The sequence below is a fragment of the Heterostelium album genome, assembly GCF_000004825.1.
Source record: "Heterostelium album PN500 unplaced genomic scaffold PPL_scaffold6, whole genome shotgun sequence".
Taxonomy (NCBI): domain Eukaryota; phylum Evosea; class Eumycetozoa; order Acytosteliales; family Acytosteliaceae; genus Heterostelium; species Heterostelium album.
The window spans coordinates 1,692,348-1,713,746 of record NW_008805068.1 but is presented as its reverse complement, the minus strand read 5'-3'; the positions used below and the strand labels follow the sequence as shown (position 1 = coordinate 1,713,746).

At 33.9% G+C, this 21,399-nt stretch overlaps 11 protein-coding genes across 11 annotated transcripts; 8 read left to right on the top strand and 3 right to left on the bottom strand.

Moving 5' to 3' along the window:
• Nucleotides 1-164: 164 nt before the first annotated feature.
• PPL_07250 (uncharacterized protein) lies at nucleotides 165-1,496 on the top strand (the record flags this gene model as incomplete). The annotated part of the gene is made up of 5 exons (XM_020578088.1): nucleotides 165-168; nucleotides 328-499; nucleotides 583-742; nucleotides 1,180-1,462; nucleotides 1,489-1,496. The coding sequence occupies 5 exons, from the start codon at nucleotides 165-167 to the stop codon at nucleotides 1,494-1,496; spliced, it is 627 nt and encodes a 208-aa protein (XP_020432536.1).
• A 310-nt stretch (nucleotides 1,497-1,806) lies between these two features.
• Nucleotides 1,807-4,916, bottom strand: PPL_07249 (uncharacterized protein; the record flags this gene model as incomplete). Its single annotated transcript, XM_020578087.1, has 3 exons — nucleotides 1,807-4,450; nucleotides 4,551-4,781; nucleotides 4,849-4,916. 3 exons carry the CDS (start codon nucleotides 4,914-4,916, stop codon nucleotides 1,807-1,809), a joined length of 2,943 nt encoding a protein of 980 aa, XP_020432535.1.
• A 699-nt stretch (nucleotides 4,917-5,615) lies between these two features.
• On the top strand, nucleotides 5,616-7,626 carry PPL_07248 (uncharacterized protein; the record flags this gene model as incomplete). The annotated part of the gene is made up of 4 exons (XM_020578086.1): nucleotides 5,616-5,937; nucleotides 6,391-6,548; nucleotides 7,135-7,469; nucleotides 7,593-7,626. The coding sequence occupies 4 exons, from the start codon at nucleotides 5,616-5,618 to the stop codon at nucleotides 7,624-7,626; spliced, it is 849 nt and encodes a 282-aa protein (XP_020432534.1).
• Nucleotides 7,627-7,725: 99 nt separating this feature from the next.
• PPL_07247 (uncharacterized protein) lies at nucleotides 7,726-8,065 on the top strand (the record flags this gene model as incomplete). Its single annotated transcript, XM_020578085.1, has 2 exons — nucleotides 7,726-7,934; nucleotides 8,017-8,065. The coding sequence occupies 2 exons, from the start codon at nucleotides 7,726-7,728 to the stop codon at nucleotides 8,063-8,065; spliced, it is 258 nt and encodes an 85-aa protein (XP_020432533.1).
• A 114-nt stretch (nucleotides 8,066-8,179) lies between these two features.
• Nucleotides 8,180-8,593, bottom strand: PPL_07246 (succinate dehydrogenase assembly factor 2; the record flags this gene model as incomplete). Its single annotated transcript, XM_020578084.1, has 1 exon — nucleotides 8,180-8,593. The coding sequence occupies one exon, from the start codon at nucleotides 8,591-8,593 to the stop codon at nucleotides 8,180-8,182; it is 414 nt and encodes a 137-aa protein (XP_020432532.1).
• A 218-nt stretch (nucleotides 8,594-8,811) lies between these two features.
• Nucleotides 8,812-9,822, top strand: PPL_07245 (UPF0405 family protein; the record flags this gene model as incomplete). The annotated part of the gene is made up of 2 exons (XM_020578083.1): nucleotides 8,812-9,591; nucleotides 9,709-9,822. The coding sequence occupies 2 exons, from the start codon at nucleotides 8,812-8,814 to the stop codon at nucleotides 9,820-9,822; spliced, it is 894 nt and encodes a 297-aa protein (XP_020432531.1).
• A 224-nt stretch (nucleotides 9,823-10,046) lies between these two features.
• Nucleotides 10,047-12,179, top strand: PPL_07244 (alpha/beta fold hydrolase; the record flags this gene model as incomplete). Its single annotated transcript, XM_020578082.1, has 4 exons — nucleotides 10,047-10,055; nucleotides 10,133-10,238; nucleotides 10,517-10,590; nucleotides 11,121-12,179. The coding sequence occupies 4 exons, from the start codon at nucleotides 10,047-10,049 to the stop codon at nucleotides 12,177-12,179; spliced, it is 1,248 nt and encodes a 415-aa protein (XP_020432530.1).
• A 601-nt stretch (nucleotides 12,180-12,780) lies between these two features.
• Nucleotides 12,781-14,845, top strand: redA (diflavin oxidoreductase; the record flags this gene model as incomplete). The annotated part of the gene is made up of 3 exons (XM_020578081.1): nucleotides 12,781-13,902; nucleotides 13,975-14,136; nucleotides 14,234-14,845. The coding sequence occupies 3 exons, from the start codon at nucleotides 12,781-12,783 to the stop codon at nucleotides 14,843-14,845; spliced, it is 1,896 nt and encodes a 631-aa protein (XP_020432529.1).
• Nucleotides 14,846-15,222: 377 nt separating this feature from the next.
• Nucleotides 15,223-16,741, top strand: PPL_07242 (uncharacterized protein; the record flags this gene model as incomplete). Its single annotated transcript, XM_020578080.1, has 2 exons — nucleotides 15,223-15,257; nucleotides 15,337-16,741. The coding sequence occupies 2 exons, from the start codon at nucleotides 15,223-15,225 to the stop codon at nucleotides 16,739-16,741; spliced, it is 1,440 nt and encodes a 479-aa protein (XP_020432528.1).
• Nucleotides 16,742-17,926: 1,185 nt separating this feature from the next.
• Nucleotides 17,927-20,504, top strand: PPL_07241 (C2HC5-type zinc finger protein; the record flags this gene model as incomplete). Its single annotated transcript, XM_020578079.1, has 4 exons — nucleotides 17,927-18,160; nucleotides 18,246-18,634; nucleotides 18,740-19,715; nucleotides 19,920-20,504. 4 exons carry the CDS (start codon nucleotides 17,927-17,929, stop codon nucleotides 20,502-20,504), a joined length of 2,184 nt encoding a protein of 727 aa, XP_020432527.1.
• Nucleotides 20,505-20,674: 170 nt separating this feature from the next.
• Nucleotides 20,675-21,235, bottom strand: PPL_07240 (uncharacterized protein; the record flags this gene model as incomplete). The annotated part of the gene is made up of 3 exons (XM_020578078.1): nucleotides 20,675-20,719; nucleotides 20,750-20,793; nucleotides 20,989-21,235. The coding sequence occupies 3 exons, from the start codon at nucleotides 21,233-21,235 to the stop codon at nucleotides 20,675-20,677; spliced, it is 336 nt and encodes a 111-aa protein (XP_020432526.1).
• Between the last annotated feature and the right edge of the window lie 164 nt (nucleotides 21,236-21,399).

Below are 21,399 nucleotides of genomic sequence, written 5' to 3'. Positions count from 1 at the left end.
CAAAACCTTATTATCAATTTCAAGAAACGCAGAAAAAAACAAAAAAACATTCTTGTTTTTTTCATCTAAATTTTTCATTTGAAATGAAACAAATAATAATTGCTATTATAGTGTGTTTAGTTTACAAAAATCAAAATCAATGATAAACACACCTCACATAAAAAATGTGTATTGATAGATTAGATATCATTACTTTTTCTATCTTTGATTTGATATGAAATTTATTAAAAAGATCATTTGTTCATACAGATAATCAATAAATCTAGTTAGTTATTTTAGATGTAACAGATATTTTGTTTATATATATGGATAATTATAGTTTTATAGTCAAGTTGATTGTTATTCTCATTCTAGTTAATATCATAAGTGCAAGTGATAATATATATTCATCGTCACACAAGATAACTTCGTACAGTAAGAACAATTCATCTAAATTAATATCATGTCTGTTCAATCAATGTTCAGATTTGGGTGGTCCATGTGATACCGGTAATAATGTGTATGTAAATATTTACATAGAAATAACAACAAAGAGAATTAAAAATTAAATTAATGTTATATTTCTTATATCTTTGAAAATAGTAATGCAAATGGAAATAGATGTTATCAACCATTGAAATGTATAGATGGAACATGTTCAAATTTCGTTAAAAAACCAAATTGTACTGTTAATTACGATTGCGATGAGACCAAAGGTGAATATTGTATTTTGGAAATGAATGCAACGGACATCAGTGTTGGTGTGTGTCGAGTCGCTAGATTCGTACAGTGGGGTGAAAAGTGTTCGCACAATGAGGATTGTATGTATAACATGGTCTGTGAGAATGGAACTTGTTCGACGCCACCCGGCGGATGTTATTATAACCTGCAGTGCAATCAAACCGAACTATGTGAAAACAAGACATGCATTCAATTAAATCTCGAAGAAGGTGACTGTTCTCTCTTCTCCACTTCCAGACTATGCTCAAACGGCAGCTTATGCTTACCGAAAAGCGCGGACTCCACCGATCCGATAGGAAAGTGTTGTTCGCCAGAAGTTGGAACGCCATGCTCCACTCTTTTTCAAACCTGTGATACTACCAAAGGACATTATGTAAGTATATAATTGCAATTTATAGAACCTAATAGTCTATTAGTTTATTTATATATATAATATATTTTCCTTATCATTTTTAATAGTGTAAACTAAATGATAGTGATAGTACAAGAGGGACATGCGAAATAACTCCACCACCTTCCTATAGATTGTGTTTGTCACAGAAAGATTGTCAGCCCTATGAGTTTTGTAAATGCGATAGAGCATCATCAGTTGGGTATTGCTATACAAAATCGGCAGCAATGAGTAGAATGTGCGAAATGGCCAACAATCTATTTATGAAATGTGTCTCGAATAAATGTCCCTACATTTACAATTTTCATCCAAACTCATGTTCATCTAGATTATGCCCAGAAGAAACAAAATGTATGTTATTTTTAATATTATATTAGATAATTAACTTATGTAATTAACACAAACAATCAATCAGGTTATAGGCAACTATGTACAGATCCTATTTTATCATCACAAAGTTGTATTCATAATCAATGTAAATTATTCCAAAACCAAACCAATCATCAATATATTGTCAGAAGTGATACGAACCATCAATATATAAATAACTTTAAATTAATAATAATGTTGTTTTTATTATCTTTATTAATTCTATAAATAAATTACTTTTTGAAATATTATTAACAACCAACAAACAGATTGTGAAAAAGTTTATTTATTTTATTTACATATTTTATATAATAGACAAAACATGGTTACCATGTTGACGGAATGAAATGTTTATAAAGTACACCATGTTTAAATTCAGGATCTTTGATATGTGAGTAAATTGGATCAAGAATTCTGGCAGCTCCATCTTTGGAGGAGAGTGGTGGTTCAACACCAGTGGTTTTGGCATTCGTTGTCATCTTTGTGATCCAGCCAGGGTCAACAGAACAAATGAATATATGTTTCTTAAAATATTGATCGGCTGTGGAAAGTGTCATCATATTCAATGATGCTTTTGCCATGTTGGTGTGAACATGATATCCATTTTGGTATGACTTGTTAAATGATCCTTCTTGTGATGTTACATTGATAATATATGACCAATCATTGTTGTTGTTTCTAAGCGAAAAACTTCTTGGTTGTGACATGATTGGTGATAATTGGGATATCAACATAAATGGTACCGTTACATTGATGAGTTGAACTTCAAGCATCTCTTCCATTGAAATTTCTTCAATTTCATTATTCCATGTAGTTTTAGCTCGCATATCCAGCTGATCGCCATGTTCATCGACCATATCCACTGGGAACAATTCCTGATTCATCAATTCTTCATCTTCTTTATTCACGATGATTTGTGTCATTTGTGAACAATCAGCAACACTACTTTGATTATTATTGTTGTATGTTGGAATCAAAGATAGATTATTGATGTTCTCTTTTGATAAAATGACTTGTCCTTTCAATGATTCACCACTTGAACTCTGAATGGCTTTCATTCGCTTCTCTTCTTTGAGGATAGATTGGTAATATGCTCTTGGTCTTCTGATGGTCTGAGCTGCATTGTTGATCAGAATATGAAGTCTGGGAACTTTGCTGAGAATATATTTGATGAATTTGTCAACTGATGGAAGATGTCTAAAATCAATGCCATAGATCTGAAGTCTATCAATCCATTTCAGATAATCCTCTTCTTTTTGATAGTTGGCAAGTGCACTAAATGGGAATCGAGTTGTCACCAACACAAAGTAACCAGATCGCAACAATCTGAGTGCAGTTTGCATACCAATCTTATTCCTAGCACCAGTTACAACTGCATACTTTGCTTGATTGCCACCATTGAGTTGAATGGAATTCCATTGATTCAACTTGAATATATTGTTTTCTTTACATTTCATACACATTGCAACCTCAGCCTTGACATCTTCCATCAATATATTGCACTGGTAACACTTCTTACTGGGTGATGGCATGGTGAATTTCCAGATGGTTGGAGAGATTCTGAGAGCGCTGGCAATCTCATCGATTCCTTTGAGTATTTTAATATCGGGTCTGCTCTCAAGGCAATCTACTAGTTGATTGATATTTGTGAAACTCGGACCAAATGGAATGTTTTCCAGTGCCACATAATCTCTTCTATATCTGTTTAATTCAGACTCATCAAAATTGGGATTATCTTTGGTTATATCATCATAAAGACGATCCGCTAATCGATCCACTTGAGTATCTTCACACCTTGGATAATGTTTACAAAGTTCGAAGCAAACGGATGTAAATCCACGATATGCATACTTTAGAACTCGTTTCATATTTCCATGATTTGGTGAAATCAAATTGACGCGATTGTTCAATGATTTTCTTCCTCTTTCCAGTGTGAAGATATTGTTTGCTGAAGGGTCGTATACAAAAGATGTACAATCCAAATCACAATAGAGAATATGATCTGATATCTCTCTGAGAAGTGTAGTTACAATTTGGATTGGTCTATATGGATACACAGGAAGAATCGTAATTGAATGTTCGGTTCTCAAAAGCTTATAAGCTACAGTTAAGCAATCGGTGATCTCCTTGACAAGCTGTCCAATTTTATTTGGTACAATCGATTCATCCTCACAAACAAGATATAAATCGATATCTGAACTCTGCCAACTGACACCATTGAATCTGGAATTGGCAACATGATAAAGAGTATCACTACATTCCTCAAGATACGATCTTATCTTTTGTCCAATTACATACGGGAGATACGAGATCGCTTGTTCACCAGCCCAATAACTCTTGTAACTCTCAGTGTCTGCTCCAAGACGTGTGAGACCAGCAAGAACCGATCCACCAGTAACAACAACTTTGAAACCTTCTGATTTCCATGTGACATTTCTGAGCACTCGTCTCGTAAAGAAATCATTGAATCCAACTTTGAACTCTTCCAAGTTGGAAACTGTATTGAAACTACACTTTGTACCAATAACACGGGCTTTGGCTTCTTCACGATCAATTGGACCAATGTATTTGAATATCTCTTTGATATCACCAGTTGATGGTTCGAAAAATTGGAGCAATTGGGAATTGGGAATCGGACGATCAACTGATTTTCTCTTTAGTGAATTCATCTCTCTCAAATTGATTGAATTGTAAACTATACTCGAAAAGATGTTACCTACTGAAGAATTGTAGTCTGACTTTTCCCATACTTGATTCATCCTCTCACAAGTGGGAAGAGGTAGATATGTCATAATCAACTGAATGAAATTCCATGGATACATGTCTACTAATGTGACAATCTTATTTCCAAACTTCGTACAAGATATTTGAATATCATCTGCAATTTTAGCTGCCAAATTTGTTTTCAAGGTTCCAAAAACTGCTGGCTTCAAAGAGGAAGCTAGCGTTGAAATTCTTAGGCTTCTAAATCTAATTTTAATTTAATTGGAATATAATATTAAAATATGATATCAAAGTCTGTTATTAGATGTTATAAGTAATAAGTATTTAAAGTTTAAACTTGGCTTACATTTGTTCTTCTCTTATTCTTTGGTATTGACTGATTGGATAAGACCCACGAGATTCATATGCAAATAGCTGAGCACCTGCTTTAGTGAATCTGTTTGTTTTTACAATTCCATTTGCCTTGTCGGAATCATAACGATCTTGCAGTCTCTTTTTTGTTTTAATTTTCTCTAGTTTCCTCATGTCATGACTTCGAACATTTATCTTCATGTCACTCTTGTTATTATAGTTTTTACTTGAAATACAAACATTTAGTTTTTTTTTCATTAATTATATTATTTAATTATTAAATTTATACATACATTCTTTCATTTCTTGGTCTGATTCTATTGTAATTGTATTCATCATTATCTGGATAATGATTATACATTTGATTATTGAGAGTGATTATCAAATAGATATTGATTTATTTTAATTGCAATCTTATTTATTCATTGTATTAAGGCATTATTCCAATGGAGGATTTGTATCTGATCCCTCATCAGGTGTGTTTATTAAAATCGTGAAATTTTGGTGAGTTCTAGTTAATTAATGAAGACTTTTATGAGATTGTGAGATCAACAATGAAATTTCGAGTAAAAACAATTATTAATTCATTCAATTTACATTTCATCCCTGATAGTGCAAAAATTATTTATTTTTTTCTAGATAGATTTATTTATCTGAATCTTCAAAAATCCTGGTTAGATTTTTCTTAAAAATCAATGTTTTTTTTTTTTGATTTCTTTGAGTGGTAATTTTTTGAAATAACACACGCCATTGTGTTGTCGATTTCTTTTGAATGGGGGTAAAACACAAATAAATTAAAATAAAAAGTAATCGAAGTGATTCACAACACCAATGTGTACACTCTTATCAATCACTCCTCTATAATTATTAATATTACATTTATATATACATACTAATAATTAATAATTCTTTATTAAGCTTTCTTTTCTCGACACTTTTTTGTTTCTTTTATTTCTTTTTTTTTTAAAATATTATTATTTTAATATTATTTTGTTAAAGTTACAGAGGTTTCTTATTTTTAGTTTTATTTAATAGTATATTTATGTTTATTTTATAGAAAATGAATGAATTAGACAAATTACCACACTTAATAATAAAATATATACTGTCATACCTCGATTCGAATATAGATAGAGTTTGCTTGATATTGGCAAGTAAGGTTTGGTATGACGATGTTGATCGATTGTTGTTTCTGAATGATCGACACCTACCAAGTTTACTCTCCTACAAAAGACAACAGAAACAAAAGAGAGTACTAAAACATTTTAGAAATGTGATAGATCGATCGATGATGAGAAAGATTCCAATCATTCAATATATGGCAACCAATGAAGACGAACCGAATCAAAGTGATCTTTATTTTGATTATATAACAAATATAGGTAAATCATCAGAACAATCAACCAACTATCAATTACACTTAAAACAATTTACTTATTCAAAAATTTCCAGATTCATGTGAAAAAGACAAAATTAGTAAAAATATCAATTATTTAGTAATTTCCAATAATTATAATCGATCTTTAAGTCAGCTTTACATTCCAAATAGTGTTACTCATTTGTTTTTAGGGTAAGTAGTTCATGTTTAAAGATTTATAAATGTGTATTTACTAATCATTATAAAATGAATCATTGCTAATAGTGAGTGGTTCAATCAGCCTTTGGAACAAGGCGACATCCCTAGCAATATTGTACATATCGAATTTGGTGAATTGTTTAATCAACCGATTGAAACTGGCTGTTTACCCTCCACTATGAAACACTTGATTTTCAAGAGTGAATTTAATCAACCGCTGAAACCTGGCTGTCTTCCTGCAAGCCTGTCACACCTAAAGCTTGGAAACAACTCAACATTCTCACAGTTCAATCAACCTCTACTTCCAAATTGTTTGCCATCTGCACTTGTCTCTTTGGAACTGGGTTGCCAGTTCAATCAACCGTTGCTACCAAAATCACTTCCTGCCTCGCTTCGCACTCTGAAAATTGGCATAATGTATGATCAACCTCTGATTCCTGGATCACTTCCCGAAGGACTGGAAAAGTTGACATTCAAAGGAGATTACCAACATCCAATACTGGCTGGTGTATTGCCATCGACCCTGAGAACTATTAAATTTGGATCGATGTTCAACCAACCACTGGTGCCAGGCGCAATTCCGCGCGGCGTAACCACCCTTTCTTTTGGAAGATCCTTCAGTCAGGAACTGGACTCCTCCATCATTCCAACCACAGTGACACATCTATCTATTTACAAACCACCGAATAACCTCGATCTTCACCAACTGAAATCGATCAAATATTTGAAAATCTCACCTACCCGTATCGAACAAACACTTCCACCAAATCTTTTAGAACTGACACTTCACGACAGTCCGATTCTGCCCAGCCAACTTCCAACTAAACAACTTCAATCCATTAGATTCTCCGATGAATTCAACGAGCAACTGCCAGCTGGTAGTTCACTTCCAGACTCACTGGAGTACATTTCATTTGGTGCCAACTTCAATCAAAACGTACAACCATCGACACTCCCTCCGAAACACCTCAAACAAATTGTATTTGGCGATCGATTCAACCAGGAGATTGCACCAGATTGTATTCCAGCGACAGTAGAAACACTTGTTTTCGGTGCGGATTTCAATCAACAATTAAACGATAGCTGGCTGAACAAAGTCAAACGAATCACTCTGGGACAAGGCTACCGTCAGCCAATTCTCAGTGAAACACTACCAGCACATCTCACCCACATTCACTATCAAAATCAGCATCACAGTACCAATGAACAAATGACATTGATTCTTCTTGATAACAAACAAACAGAAAACAAACACAAATTTAACTCAACGATGAGTAACTATTTAATATTGAACGAACAACTTACAAGTGGTGGATATCTCCAAACCAGTAATCTATCGCAATTATTAATAAAATAATTTATTTATTTTTTTTAGTAAGGTAAAAGTGTAAGCTTATTGTCCACAAAATTTTTTACTAAAAATAGTAAAAAATGATTTCTGTTTTATTTTTTTTTTTTCAGATTGCTTTCGCAATTTCAACGTTTTCGTTTTTAAATTATTATTTTCATTTTTTTGCTTATATTAAAACAAAGAATTATTTGTATTATTTATATATTTATTTAACTGATCGAATCAGATTTACAGGAGAAAGAAATGTCAAAGAATAATGAATTTGTTGCAATGCAGGAGCAAGTCATAGCAAAGCCACCAAGAACACTAAACTATGAATTTTTGCAGCCTTTGGCAGCTGCACCCGTTATTGGTTTGATCAAGTTTGTTGGTTCAAAAAAATATCCTAGATTAAATTGGGTTCTTTATGGAACAACTGTAGGTTGTGCCTTCCTTCATGGTGCTTATCTATTGTAAGTATTGTAGTTGTTGTAGAAATGATTGTTTCTAATCTAATAATCTTATTAAAATCTATATTAATTTAATTCTTTCTAGAAACAAGAGTTATGGAAATATAGAAAGTTCAAATTTTGGAAATAAATAATAACAACAATACCGATTAAAAAATATATAAATAAAATGTAAAATTAGAATCTAAATAGAGAAGGAATTAATGAATGGTTATCGTTTATTATGATTTTCTTGTGCATATATAGTTTTAGTTTTTTGGATAACCCAATGGGTTATTTTGACAGTGATGTTGAAGTAACTTCATCACTTCGGTGTTCAATTCCTCTGGAATATCTTGTTTATTGAGTGCCCAGTTATAGATGTCGGGATCTGGTTGTTGAATGATATTGTCGTACTCCACCAGCTTATTGTGATCGAAATCATTGAGGTATTTAGATGCGAAACTTCCCAACAAAAGATCGTTCTCTAGCATTCCTCTTTCCTTTGATTGATAGATCAACTTCTTTCTAAGGATATCTGTATTACTTAATTTTGCATCTGCATCGTATCTATTACTACTACTATACAATCTGGTACCAATTGTTATTATTCTATTTAAACTAACATTGTTATTATTATATCTACTGATAAAACTAATTAATTTATATTTATTTGTAAACATATTTATTATTTTAAATCTATCTATTACAAAATAGTTTGAAAAAAGTAATCACCATCTTCAAATAAGTCATATGAAAAAACCACCAAATTTCGATTTTTTTAAATATTTCTCAAAAAGGTCATGATCACACACACAATTCTTCATAAACAATATTATAAACGACTTTAATATAAATAGATATAGATATACAGATATATAGATTCCTAAAGAAAATATAGATGGATTTATTTAGTCATTTAAATTGGTATAGAGGAAACAATGTAGATGGTACTCCAATGAAGGCAGTTCCAAGTTCAAAGTTAATTTTGATTGCCGATACTCTTGGAGCGGAAGGATCTTTTGTTATTCACGATGTTTTACAATCGGTTAGCAAGCGTGATGATATGGGTGTTTGTTTGGTCGGTCTGAATCAATCGTTGTTCCACTATCACAGTGTCGGTAGAAAGCTAGGCTACAACTTGACAACAGAGAATCAAAAGGGTCATTTCAGCTTTATAAACGGTCTCGGTAGTAGCTACAGCTGGATCGAGCAACTCGCTGCAGCGGCACGCGAAGAAGCCGGTATAGAAGAGGAACCACCACTCGATCCTATCTCCAAAGGTTTTCAACCGTTTCCAATACAACCGCTGCCCGCCAACAGCAGCAGCAACAACAACACCAACAAATCAGATAAATCACAATTTTTCAAGCAGCTATTTGAATTGCTGGTCAAAGACCATCAACAACGAATGAAAAAGCTACAAAACTCACATACATTGTTCGTAATCGATAATCTTAATCTACTCAGTAGCTTTGGTGCAAGCGATATCGATGTACTCCACTTTATTCAATTCTGTCAGAGCTACGTTAAAGAGCAGGCCAACTGCTCGTTGCTGCTGCTCTACCACTCGGATTGCACCGACGATGAAACATTCCTCAGACTACTCCAATACGAATCGGATTTAACATTGATGGTAGATGGTCTCAAGACTGGTTACTCAAGAGATATAGATGGTCAAGTAAGTTATCAATCAAGATGCATTAAATAGATAGATCGATCTAGCTAGCTAGGTAAATAGAATTTATTAACCTAACACCAATGTTTTTTCAACAATCATTTAAAAATATAATAACAGATTGATTTCCTCCAAAAGAGAGAAGATAATACACTACAGAGATTAAGCGCTATTCACTATCAGGTTTTGGATAATAGTATAAGATATTTCTCAATGGGATCAAGAATCCAATAACGGATAGCTAACTAAGTTACTCCAATTAGTTTTAAATAAACATCCAAAACAAAAAACTTTATTAAAATTAAATCATTAACAGTTATTAATATTTTTTAAATTTTGAGATTCCAATAAGAAATATTTTAACGACCTCTAACCAAGATTTTTATTCTACTCAGTAAAAAAAGATTTATAAATATAAGGAGGTCTTATGTCTTTCTTTAATATAATAATAAATAAAAATGTGTAAAGTAAATATTATTCTATAAAATAGTACAACATTTAAAGGAATGAAGTGCTAACTTATTTCAATATATTTATTTTATAGTTCACTTCTTGCAGTAAATGTGGAGCAAAATATTGCAACGGTTGTGCGCTTTCTATATCGACTGACACTCCACTCCCAAGTGGTTACTCATCTCAGTGTCCCGAATGTAAGAAATACAAAAAATAAAAAGGTTTTTATTAACAATTAATAATAAGTTAAGATATTGTTGGTATAATCATTCTTTGGCAAAGATCTTGCAAGCTGCTCAGTGTTAATCCAGTACAGTCAGTGAGAGACCTCTGATGTACAAGAGTAATAGTGATAGACAATTATTATTCTATCTATTGGTAGCCACTTTAACTATGGTGATAGGTTGTTAAGAATCTAATATTTATTATCAAACTTCTAGAGGACGCGTCTTATATTGTCTTTTATTTCCTCTAGCAGTGATCAACTGTTTTTTCGTGAATCTATATTATAACTGTGAGTTGCGATCGTTATCAAATGTATTCGTAGACGTATCTTGATTGGTTGGTCTTTTTATTTGTGAGAATCAAATCAATGAATGAATTTATTTTGTTAGTGGGCCATGGTGATATCATCCAACTATAATAGTTCTAATCATCATAACATTTCAATAATATAAATTCAAGTTCATTTGATTTAAAAACATAAAAATTTAAACAAAATATCTTTTGAATGGTATGTTAATCATTGATTTTCCCACAACAATCGATGAATCATTGTAACTTTTACTAGACAACAAGCAAAAATAGCAAAAGTTTTAAGGACAACATCATGTCGAACAGTGAAATTTCACACTGTTAATTCCTTTTTAGTAAAAAAATGTCGTTTTTTTGAAATTATTTTTGAAATTTTAATGGATTTAATTAACACAAAGAATAACATTCTATTATAGATAATTAATTTATTTTATTTAATAAGCATAACATTTCATTGTATTTAATTTTGTTATTATTTTTTTTTATTTTTTGTAAACTTTTCTAAATTTATATTTATTTTGTTGTTATTGTTATATACTTTAAAGATAAGTTATTGTTATTTTAATCAATCAAATATGGATTTACAGAGTAATTATGTATCAGCAAAGATAGCTGAAAATATAGCAGAGGAGTTATCTATTCCTATTGGTACAGGTATAACGATTGCTGCAAAAGCTTGGGGACCGAATAACAGTAAATTCAAAGTGCTTGGACTGCACGGTTGGCTCGACAATGCCAATACGTTCGATGTGATAGGTCCGGTGATGGCATCGAGTGGCATCCGTATGATATGCGTAGACTTTATCGGTCATGGACGTAGTCCGCATAAACCAACATGGTGCAATCTCTACTACACCGACTACATCACCCAGGTCGTAGACGTTGCCGACGCTCTCGGCTGGAAGACATTCTCCATCGTCGGACACAGCATGGGTGCCGGAATCGGTTCGATTGTCGCAGCTACCGTGCCACACATGGTCGAGAAGATTGTGTGTCTCGACTTTATCGGTTTGATGTCGAGAGAGCAGGATCAGCTACAAGCGATTCAAATCGCCATGGCATCGCGTGACTCGCTGATCAAGCGTAAGCCATTCCTCTATCCTTCGAGAGAGTCGATCGTCGAGAAGCTAAAGTCAAACAATCCGTTCATCTCAGACGACGCCGCTAGAAGATTGCTGGCGCGTTCCATCGAGACCGTAATCTCGCCATCTGGCGACCAGATGTACAAGCTACGTCACGATCCTCGTTTGGTCGGTCCGTCCATCTTCACGATGAGAGAACACGAAGTGTTGGTCATGTTGAAATCTATTAGCTGTCCGGTCATGTTGATTTGGGGAACCGTCAGTGCACAGCAATTCGGAATGAAAAAGAACTGGCCAGAAGTAATGGAGAAGAGAATGGAATGCATCAAAAACCTGGAAACACTTCAATGTCAGGGATCACACCACTTCCATTTGGAAAACATTAGTAGTTTCATCGATCGACTCATCAACTTTGTCAAAGAGAATCAAGAAATCAATTTTAGTCCACCACCCAACACTTTTGTTTCACAAGAGAATCATAATCAACTTGCAGAGGCTGGTTTACCAAAATCAAACATATAAAAAAAAATAATAATAAAATTAAAATTAAAAATTGTATTAATATGTAACAACATAATATAAATTTTGACAATCTAATTGATTCTTAACATTATTATCCTGATCTTCTCTATCAAATATTTTGCAATATATTTTTAAGGTTGGGAATGCACTCCCAAAAAAATATTTTATTTTATTTTATTTTATTTTAAAAAAAATGATCCTAAAAAAAAGACGATTACTTTTTTTTGATGTTAGCACTGGAGTGAGCACTCTAAAAACAAAGTAGTCATCAGTTTTTGTGTGCGATTTTGTTATTTATAACTTGCTTGTTCTAAAAGTAATCGAGTACTAAATAATATCTAGTATTTCATCAATCTTTAAAAACTGCAATTCAATTGATCAAAAGATTAGATTTACAAATTTATATATTTTTTACATAATAATATTAATTTATTTTGTTATTTTAAATTATTCCAAACTATAAATACTTTATTTATTCGGGTAATCTCAATATCAAATAAATTATAAACTATTATATATAAATAAATAACAAAGAGTAAATTAGAATTTTCAGTTAAAACAACAAAACAAATCTATTTTTAAATACAACAAATAAAACAAAATGGTTATTAAAAATATTGTTTCAACAAAAACAGCTTTGGCTTTGGCTATTGGAGGTGGTGCTTCCTATTTCCTTTATAAATTCTTCTCACAGGAAAATGTTTCCTCCGAAGATGGTGGTGCTTTCAGTTTCGTTGAGAGTGACGCTCCAGTTGGCCAAGTACAGGAAGTCGGTAAGAAGGAGCGTTACGTTCGTCCAAACAGTGCATCCTCACCAATCTTGGTTCTCGTTGGTACCGAATACGGATTGTCACACGAAGTAGCCTCTAAGTTGGAGGACGAACTCAGAGTGCATGCCAACCTCTTTGTGCGTATCGTCGACATGGAGGAATATGAAATGTTGAATTTCGAGAAGGAACAGTTGGTTCTTATTATCACCTCGACCTATGGTGATGGTGTTCCACCTACCACTGCACGTCCATTCTTTGACTACTTGGAAGCCAACAAGTTGGATCTCTCACACATCCAATTCTGTGTTTTGGCGTTGGGAGACCGTTCCTACCCATTGTACTGTGCAGCCGGTAAACTTATGGATTCACTCTTTGAGCAATGTGGAGCCAAGCGTATTCAACAACGTGTTGAAGTCGATCAAGAGGATTGGAACGTATTTGACCGTTGGATCAACTCGACCGTAGCAATGATTCCATCTCTCCAACTCAAAGAGTCCGATGACGATTACCTCTACGAAGTTGCCAAGTCATTCGCCGCTCAAGCTGGAAAACACAACAAGAAGGTTCCATACTCATCGAAGCTTTTGGTAAAGAGATTGCTCACCAAGCTGGGTGGAGACAAGGAAGCATTCCACTTGGAGTTTGAGTTGGGTGACTCTGAATTGAAATGGATTCCAGGTGATTCACTTGCAATCTTGGCTCACAACAAGTCCGACGAAGTAAAGGCCGTGATTGCACTCCTCAAACTCGCATCGTCACTCAAAATCAATACACCATCTTCACACTATCAAGAAAAGCTTGGATCGACCAACCCATCACAGATCACTCTCGAACATGCACTCACCAAGTGTTACGATCTCCACAATTTGAAACCAGAACTCCTCACCCTCCTCAAAGATCATGCCAAGAATCAAGAGGAAAAGAATAAATTAATTGAATTATTAAAGGAAGGAGTAAGTGTATCAAATCAAAATCAAATAGCTATAATTAATAATAAACTAATGATATAATTTAATTTTCTTTAGACAAGTAAAACAAATGAAACACTTCATAAATTCTTGGAAGTAAATCATTTGGTTGATGTTTTAAAGATGTTCAGTTCAGCTAGACCACCAGTTAACGATATTCTTGGTGCACTTGGTAAGCTATTACCACGTTACTATTCAATTGCATCTTCAATGGCTCATGTAAGTACTACTTTTCGAATAAAGTTGGAGAATGGAATATTCTAGAAAATTCAATATTAATATTATTATTTCCACATTATATTTCCTAATGATAAAGAATGATAAGACAGTATCTTTGTGTGTTGCCATTGTTAGATATCAATTATATGGAACTGATAGAGTTGGTATTGCCAGTACTCACATGTCGGATCGTTTGGCCATTGGAGATCAATGTTCGATCTACGTCAACAATAATCCAGATTTCAGATTGCCAGAAGATCCATCGACTCCAATTTTGATGATCGGTCCAGGTACTGGTATTGCACCGTTTGTCGCTTTCATCCAAGAGCGTTTGAAGCAGAATGCCACCGGTGAAATGCAACTCTATTTTGGTTCACGTTCGTCGTCACTCGATTTCCTCTACGGTCCGGAGCTCAAGCAATACGAAGCGGACGGAGCCATCAAGTTGTACACTGCCTTCTCGAGAGAGACCAGCAAGAAGGTCTACGTTCAAGACAGATTGCTCGAGAATGCCAAGGAGGTAGCGGAACTCATTGAAAAAGGTGGACACATCTACGTTTGTGGTGATGCCAAATCTATGGCACCGGACGTACACAACACTCTCAAAACCATCTTGACTCAACACCTTTCAATCGATGCTGCCGATGCCGAAAACTATTTACACAAACTCGAGAAATCAAAGAGATATCAAAAGGATACCTGGTTCTAAGTGTTTTTCACATAAATTTGTTAACAATAAAATAAAATAAAATAAAAAAAAGTAAAATTTTATTTCTTTAACTTTCTTTCCGACAAGCAATGGTACAAAATGTGAGTATGTTTGTGAAATGAAATGATTGCTCTCAGAAACAAACACAAAAAATTCAAAAAAAATTCAAAAAAATAGATATTTCATATGAACAATCTGAATGAATCATACATTTCAGTTCTTAAAGTTTATTTTATTAAAACATCTTTGTTTCTAAAAGATAATAAATAAATAAATAAATAAATAAATTGTTAATTTAGTGACTTAAACTTTAATAATAATTAGGTAAATCTAGTTATTGTTATTTGTTTTAATTAAAAAACAACAACAAACAAAAAATGTTTAAATCTTTTGTAAAGAAGTTTGAGGAAACGTATGTTCATTAAATTGTAGATCTCTGGTTCATCATGCATGATAGTTTATTAATATGATATTTATATTACTATTTTTAGTACTGGATCAATTAAGGAAAGTTTATTAAAAAAACCAACAACTACAGATTCAGCAGCATCTCCAAATACAACTACCCCCGCAACCACATCAACAGCGACAACAACAACAACAACCACAACACCAATAACAGATAACAATACAACAACAACAACAACAGCAGCAAATACAAATTCAACAGATGTAAATAGTAGTAACAATAGTAACAATAGTAACAATAGTAGTAGTGGTAATAACTATTATGTAGATGTATTTAAAGGAAGTGTTGTTCAACCGGTTGCAGCTGTCACTGAATCGATTAAAGATTCTATTAGAAAGGAAGCCGACAATATTAAAGAGTTTACTGAGAAAGATTTCCCTGTGGTGTTGCAAACGGTTACTTCACTGTCGAATAGTGTTACCAATACCGTAACGAGTACTGTCACCAACACAGTTGCTCAGTCGACAATTCATTTACCATCGGTTGCACAGCTGAAGGATTCGTGTCAGGACGTCGACCTCTACAACGGTAGTCTACTACTGCGCACCTACGAGATCAAGCTGAAGCAGATGCGTACCAATGGTGTCATCTTGGCTGAGCGTGCCGAGGAAGTCGACAAGAAGATCGGTCCTCTCGTGAGAACCGGAATGACACACGCCGAATCGTGGAAGCGTGCACACACAGAGCTCAGTCATCTCGACGAGCTCAACAACATGGTGGAGAGTTTGACACTGACAATGGAGTCGGTCATCAGCAAGATCGAGTCGTTGGAGATTGGCTTGTCGATCGAGATTGATAACTTCTTGGACAACGAGATGAACAAGTGGCGCGAGAGAAAAGAGGCAGAGTCGACTCGCTACGAAGCTGCCAGAAAGCAGGAGCTTGCCAGGATGGAAGAGGAGCTGGCTGCCGCTTACAATAGACACGAGCGTGAGAAGGCGATGAAAGAGCGTGCCGCCCAGTTGGAGGCAGAGCGTATCGCACGCAAGAAAGCAGACGAAGAGCTGCAGCGAAAGATACAGGAGGACGCCAACATCAGATCGAATCTCGATAAAACCATACAGCAACAACTCAATGACTACAAGACGAGCGGAATCATTCCACAGACCGCTGCGGCATCACAACCACAGGAATCAATATCGATCGAACAAGTCACAATCGAAGACTCCAAAGATGAACTTGAAAAGTTTTTAGCACCGACACCACCACAAACACCACCCATAAAAAGTGAACAACAACAACAGACAGTGGTTCAACCACCATCACCACCTCCACAATCTTTAGAAACAGACAATAATAATAATAGTGTTTTACAATCACCAACATCCGATATTATAGTCGGAAGAGATTCCGTTCAATCTTTATCACCGATCTTAATTTCCGAAAAGCCATCGATGGAATCAATCACTGACAACACCAATGAATAAGTAGTCATTTAATTATAATCATTTATTTAATTAATCAAAACATATAAAACAAATTGTAATTATAAAAAAAATATTATACTCTCTTTAATTTTATTAAAAGCCAAAACTCAATCTCGGGATTGATATTTATTAATTTTAAAAATAAAAAGAATTTATTATTATTATTCTTTTTATTTTTAATATATATTTGATTTGAGCAGGTAAAACTTTTGAATTGGGACAAGAAAACCTTTTCTGGTTGTACCTGGAGAATGGTGTTAATAAGTTAATGAATCTATTCAACAAACGAATGATCACTTTTATTTTCAAGTCTTTTTCAAAACTTTTTGTTTTTTATTTAAATAAATATTCTTTTTATACTTTAAAATATTTACAAATAAATTGATTATAAAATAGTACCAACTTCAGTCAATACAAAGTATCTTTTGCTTTTTGAAGCACCATCAAAAAAATAGATGAAATTGCCACCAATAAAAGAGGGGATTTCGTGTTTCAAATTAACAAATTAATTGAAAATTATTCTTGTTGTTTCTTCATTGGCAATGATTGTTATTTATTTTATAATATCGAATGTTTATCTTTTCTTTTTTATTTAATTTTATTTGTTGAAAAGAGAAATAAAAAAAACAAAAGATACTTTTGTGTTGATTGAAGTTGTGACTATTTTATTATTCCTTTTGAATTGCTATGTAAATTTATCATTACATGTATTTCTGATTCTTTCATATTGCAGGTGTTGCTAAATTAAAGCATTCATCCTTGGTTGCCAAACCATCATCATGATTATTTCAAGCAACGATAATGTCATTTCGAAATGGCAAAGTAAACAGCTTATAACAGATATCTGTTATCGCTACGATTGTTAGCATGCTTACCGATCGTTCATATGATCGAATAAATGTTTTTTAGTTTATGGTGTACATGCAGAACATCAAAACATTGCAATCATAGCAAATCTGTTCATTATTATTTGTTTATCTTTAAAAATAACATAAAATTTTATCTATCTAACTAAAAAAATCTCATAAGTTTCTACAAAAAAAAAAAAAAAAAAAAGATTAATTTTTAGTAATAAGTTTAATTAAAATGCTTTGATTGTTGTTAAGTCACTCACTATTCATAAACATTATACTTAATATTAATAAAAAAAAATAACAATAATAATAACAATAATAATAATAATAAATGGCACAAGTAAATGAACCTCTAACTTGGGAATCATTAGAGAGATGGACTACAGAAAAGTTACAAAAGATGTTGGGTTTCCCACCAGATGAAATCATACGTTATATCTTTGCTGCGGAGAGTAACAGTGATATCGATAACTATTTAGTTGATCTTCTTGGAAATACAAAGAAGACAAGAACATTCATTGAACAACTTACAAAGAAAATCAATTCACTACCAAGAAGAATAGTTGTAAGTAGTAACTTTGTGATTGATCTAATCTATACAATTACAATAGATTACATACTAACATTATATAATATATATATATTAATAGAAACCAGTTGAAAAACCAAAAACAAATCAAACCAATAATAAGAATAATAAGAATACTAAGCAACAACAACAACAACAAGGTGGTCGTAACAACAGAGAGACAACAGTCTCAACGAAAAAGTCGATACAGTCATTCTCAGAGATTGAAATACAAGGTAGAGCAGGTGATCCTTGTGATTGTCAAGCCACTAGACATTCATTGATAACCAATTGTTTGAATTGTGGAAAGATCATTTGTGAACAAGAGGGTAAAGGTCCATGTAAATTCTGTGGAACTCCATTATTCCAAAAGTCATCACCAAATAACAGCAACAACAACAGCAACAATAATAGTAATAATTCAAGTACAAGTCAGCAACAAAAGGATAGAGATTTAGCCAATGCAATTCAGTATAAAGAAACTATTTTGGGATACCAGAAGAATAGTGTTCAGCGTACGATTGTCTACGACGACCAGGAGGATTACTTCTCCAATCAGAATAACAAGTGGATAAGTTCAGACGAGCGAAAGTTCATTGCTGCACAGGAAGCCGCTTATAACGAGCAACTAGAGAAGGAGAAGCGATCTAATCGTATATCGATCGACGTGGTCGGTGGTCGAATTGTTGCTGCCAGCGCACGTGACATCAAAGTTGAGAAGCTGGATTTGAAACCATCGTCTACCTCGGTCACTGGAAATAGTACCAATGTTCTTGAGGATCTCGTTTCCAAGGAAAAGGTTGAAGCTAAATATACACATCAACATCTGAAGGGCAAAGTTTCAATGCATTCTCATTCGAAAGAATCAGCCGATAGCAGCAACAAGAAAGGAAAAGGTGGAAAGGATAAGGATAACACTAAGGAGGAGACTGTTGCAACAAAACTTCAAAAGAAAACATCGATAAATAGCGCTGTACAACAATACTATGGAGCGGAAGAAGATCTGCTCGTTTTGAACTCCAAGGATATCAAGTCGAATCGTATCCAATTCAAAGGAATCATGGAGGGATTGTGGTACAATAGCAGTTCTCAAGCAATGCGTGTTCCCTCGATCGATGTCTACATGAACTATTTGGATCAATTGAAACATAAGGACTCCAATTACTTTATTATCTCACCGGATAACTATCATTCGACCACCGCCACACTGGACACCTCCACCGAAAACATTGCGAAACCAGTCGCCATTCCAAGTGATACCGTTCAGTTTATAAAGAAACTGGTTGAATTTGCAAAGACAAGAGGTATCACTATCAACATCGCTATGACACTGCCAAAGGATTTCCTATTCACAAAGCCAGAGTCGCTCGTTGCCATGAGTGGAAGACTAACGAGTTACAAGCAGCTCGGTGTCAACGACTTTTCCATTGTGTTACCCTCGCATTTCAATGAGATGCTAGCAGCACCGATATGCGCGCCAAACTCGGCAACTGCCGAAACCAACACTGCTAAAGCATACTCTAGCGCACAAGTCACCTTTATCAACCAATTGGTAACACAACTGAAACCCAACTCTCTCTTTATCTGTCCGTCGTTCTTTGAAATCGACTTGCGAGTTGCACCGACACGTCAACAGATAGAGTACTGGCGAGAGATATCCAAAGGATTGGATCAAAAGTGTTCACTACTCTTTTCAACACCCTCCGGTAGACTAGACGATTACCTGCTCACCAAGATTCAAAACATCTTTGACAAGCGTAAACTCATTGCAATCGAGAAGTTCCCACATCAAAACAACAACAACAGCAAAGGAAGATATAATAATAATAACAATAACATTAATAATAGCAAGTTGAATTTGGATCCATATAACAGTTCATTCTCACAGGAATTGAGTAATCTTAAATTGACGGGTGTATTGGCATCACCATTCGATTGTCAATTGCATTTGGATGGCTTGGAGACATTGATTCCAATGACCACTTTTATTCAATTTTTGCAATCGCCTTCGACTTACTCTGGCGAGTTGACACTCAGAGCTAATCTCCTAGAGATGATTGGAAACGATCAGTTGGCAGAGTCATTCGCCGACATAATCATTGCACTCTCAAACGGAGTGCTAGAGCAACTTAGTGATAATCAAATGACAACCAACCTAGATGATCGTAGTAAACTATTCATGTCATTGCTCATCGAGAAATCAAAGCATGTTGCTGACTTTTTCCTATCACAAAACAACGTTGATTTCGCCAACAAGCTATTGAATATAATTAAAGTGTTGACACCCTATTCATCAACCACTACAACAACAACAACAACAACAGCAACAACCAGTAGTTAAAGATAATAATAAATAATAATATAATTTTAATATTTATTATTTAAAATTATAAAACATTATTATTAGTTGCGCGCCAATCTTTCTGTTTGTTTGTTTTATCTAGTTATTTTTTCATTGTTTCTTTTTCCCTCTGTTTGTTTATTTTGATATCTCTATGGTTTGATTATTATTTACATATATTTAACGCTATTATTACATTGTTTTGATTGGGGTTTCTTATTAAAAATTAAAAAGAATGACTATACGCTATCATCATTTTGTTTAACATTAATATTATTGTTGTTAGTTCCTAATTAAAATTAAAAAGAATAGAATAGAATAGAATAATAAGTAATAAGTTTAAAGTTTGGTTCGTATAGATTAAATAAATAAAATGAAATTCTTTTAATTTAAATTAAAGAATGTGAAAGGCTTGTTTGTTTGTTTGTTTGTTTGTTTGTATGTTTGACTGATTGATTTTCTTATAAATATTTGATAGTTTTACCTGTTGTACTCATGTATAATATACCACCTCTTTCCATTTCATCGTCTTCTCTGTTCTCAGTGTATTCGATGGTTGTGTTGGTGGTGGTGGCCACTGCCGATACTGCTGTCATTGTCAGACCGTTGTTACTACCCTCGCTGTTGTCGTTGTCGCTACCGTCGTTCACTGCAATGCCAGGCAGTGGTGTGAGCAGGATTTCAGTATGCGACGTAGTGGTGATCTCTATGACACGGTAGTTATTTCTCATTATTAGACGAGTTCGGAAGAATATCTCACGTTTCGGCAGGTGATGTATTAGTTTCAATCGCAAAAAGAGAAACACCAGTAGCGCGAAAACAAAGCCAATACAGCTTCCTACCAATACCTGTTGCCATGTATGATACAAAAGATACACTCTACTGTATGGTACCA